Source organism: Pelecanus crispus, chromosome 4, assembly GCF_030463565.1.
Source record: "Pelecanus crispus isolate bPelCri1 chromosome 4, bPelCri1.pri, whole genome shotgun sequence".
Taxonomy (NCBI): Eukaryota; Metazoa; Chordata; class Aves; order Pelecaniformes; family Pelecanidae; genus Pelecanus; species Pelecanus crispus.
This window is the reverse complement of record NC_134646.1, coordinates 42,297,636-42,300,543: the sequence shown is the minus strand read 5'-3', so window position 1 is coordinate 42,300,543 and position 2,908 is coordinate 42,297,636. Positions and strand designations below refer to the sequence as shown.

The window sequence follows — 2,908 nt, the reverse complement described above, 5'->3', positions numbered from 1 at the left end:
TCATTCCGCTGCTTGCCCCGCGGCTTTGCCAACGGTGTTAAGGGTTTGTAGGGCAGCAGTTCGTCCTCTTTAGCAGACCCGCGGGAACTTCCCACTCTGCCTCAGCGAAGGCGCTTGTGCGGGGAAGCGGTGGCCTGCGACGGGGGCAAGAGAGACCCCGCGCCCCACGCGAAGCTGGGCGCCCGCCCCCACCCCTCTTTTCAGGACAAGCCACCGGCGCCCAGGTGAATTCACACCTGTGGTTTGGCTCCCTTCGTCAAACGCCTACTTAAACGGTTCCGAAAGGCAGGCGGACATCGGGGAACGTGCTGGCGGCGGGGAGGGCGCCCAGCCGCCACCCACGCAGCGCCTGCGGGGAGCCCCCGCGGGGGGGCGGCGGTAACCGGCCCCTCCCGCCCTAATTGCCCGACACGCGCGGCTTACCTGGCCCACGCTCCGCCGGGGGCTCAGGGGAAGGGCACCCTGGAGTGGAGCGGCATGCAGCGCCGGTGCGAGCAGCCGTGCCGGTGGAGCTTCCTGCGCAGGGCCAGGTTGGCTGCGGAGACAGACAGACACACACACACACACACACACACACAGAGAGAGGGAGGCAGGCCGTGAGGAGAGGTCGCCAGCAACGTGCTCCGGTAGCCGGGGCGCGGGGGCCGGCGGTCCTGCTCTCCCCCGGCCCCGCCGCTCCCCGGGGGCTACCGGTGCCCTCCGCCGCTCCTCCCGTGCCGGCTGTGCTTCCCCGGGAGCAGCCGCCCACCTCGAGTCCTAATTTATCCCAGCCCCTGCTAAAGTTGCCGGATTCCTGCGGTACCCGGGCGCATCGTCTCGCGCTGCCGCGAGGTAGAGAGGAAGCGCGCGCATCCCGGCTGCCAAAAAAAAAAAAAAAAAAAACAAAAAAACCCAAAAAAAACCCCTTCGGAAAGCGCGTGGCGGCGGCGGCGGGAGCCGGGCAGCTCCAAGCTCGGCCCGGAGGGGCAGAAAGGGCGCCGTGGCGAGGAAACGCGCCGTGAGGGAAACACGCCGTGGCGAGGAAACACGCCGGAGGTGGCCACGGCAGGCACGAACCCGCCCCTGCCCCCGCCCGCGGCACAGGCACAGGCAGCCCCGCCGAGGCACCGCTTACCTGGCCGCTGCCCGGCGGCAGGGAGGAGGCTGGCCAGGAGCAGAAGCACGATGCAGAGGAGCGCTTGGAGTCTCATGTCCGCGGTCGGCGCAGAGGCGCGCTCTGAGGGCGCGCCCGGGTATATAGGCGAAGAAAATGTATAGAATGCGGGCCCGCGTGGCTGTGAGAGGCAGGCAGCCCCCCTCACATGCCCGGGACAAGCTGGGGAGCCCGCCGCCAGCCGCGGCTTCCAGCAAGGTGAATGATCAGGCAGGGGCAAGGTCCCTGCTGCGCACTGCGCTCGGTGCCTCCCTCTTCCCTTCTCCCTTTCCTCTCTTTTTTTTCCTTGTCACTCCCCCTTATTTTCCATAAGCAAACAATGCAGGAATGAAAAGTCCGTGTAAACAGTAGCTTCTGCCAATGCATTAGGGGCAAGGAGCCTCCTGAACAATGGCAGCGACTTCACTTTAAATTCAACCCAGGCAGGAAAAAATATGTAAAACAAGCCCCGATGGTCCCTCCCCCATTTGCAACTGTTTAAACTTTGCATTGCCCATATTGGTCCCACATGCAGCAGGCAATGGCAGTGGCAGGAAGCGTGTGTGTCCCCCCCTTTGTCCCTCCTGAAAGGCAGGGCTGTGAAGTTCCCCCCAGGCACGGCCCTCCTCGCAGCTCAACTGCTTTCTCTCTCCTCTAAACTAGCTGCGAAGCTGCGGCTATTCAAAGTGAAACTGGTAGCAGTTAAGGCTAATGGGTGGCCTTTGTACCGTCAAGTATTTTTAAAAGATCAGAATATTCTGGAATTAATTTGCGAGGTTTTTTTTTTTTTTTTTCTTCCCATGCCGGGTAAACCAGAAGTATTAACGCGATATAATTGTTAAAACAGTGCCGTGTTGGGGAAAGCAGCAGCTTTGGATACGTTACTTTTGCATAGCCCACCTGTACATTGCATTACATTTTTACTAGGTTATGGTGAGAGCTCGCTTTAACAAACTCCTCTGGAAACAGCTGGTGTGATAAAACTGCAGACAGGCAAGCCTGAAGACAGACAGACCCTGCAAAATCTGTTAGCAGCAGCGATGCTTTTGAAATCCAGTGAATTATTGGCATCAGTTGAAATTCGACTGGTCCTTTTCTTATTTTCAATCTGCTGATTTCTTGGGATGGAATAGCACCTAGTGATTTGGAAAATAAAGATTTGTCGGGTTTTGGAAAAAGTTTGTGTTTTAAAATAGCAGGAAAGAATACATTTCTGCATAGATGAAATACTGCTATTATTAATAGATAAGCATTATCAAAAGTTGTCTAAAGTTGTTCTTTGCCTAATTCCCTAAAGAGTGGAATATAAGTTTTTTTAATTCAATATTTTTTTAAAATTCAATCAATTTTTTTCCCTTCTTGTGGGTTTTCCCATTTTCTTTAAAAGCCTGTTTAACTCAGCAGTGCGTGCTAGTCCCTCCTCATAGAGTACTCGTAGAGTACCCATCATTACTGGGTTACTTGATTTGTAACCTTGATTTGTCTAGGTAAAGTATGCCTGTATGAATGAAAAGACAACTTGCAGCTTGAATACACGGTGGGAATAATTATTAATGTTGTTATTTTAAAGTGATGTCAAGGCTGCTGAGGAAGATGTCTCAGACAAAACAGTAACAAAGGAAATCCTCTGCTGATTGATAGCATTAATCTGTCATAAGCAGCACACGCTTCCCAGTGTTCATCTGTTCAGGTTGGTGGTCATTATGTTTTCTCTGTACAATCTCTGGCCTTTAAACTAGACTTCTGTTTAATATTGATGCCACTAGCTCAGCTGAA

The 2,908-nt window shown here is 54.3% G+C and overlaps 1 protein-coding gene across 1 annotated transcript; it reads right to left on the bottom strand.

Annotated features, from left to right (window-relative positions):
• Positions 1-446: 446 nt before the first annotated feature.
• On the bottom strand, positions 447-1,190 carry APELA (apelin receptor early endogenous ligand). Its single transcript, XM_075709801.1, has 2 exons — positions 1,115-1,190; positions 447-535 (listed from the first exon to the last, which is right to left on the bottom strand). Exons 1-2 carry the CDS (start codon positions 1,188-1,190, stop codon positions 447-449), a joined length of 165 nt encoding a protein of 54 aa, XP_075565916.1.
• Positions 1,191-2,908: the final 1,718 nt, after the last annotated feature.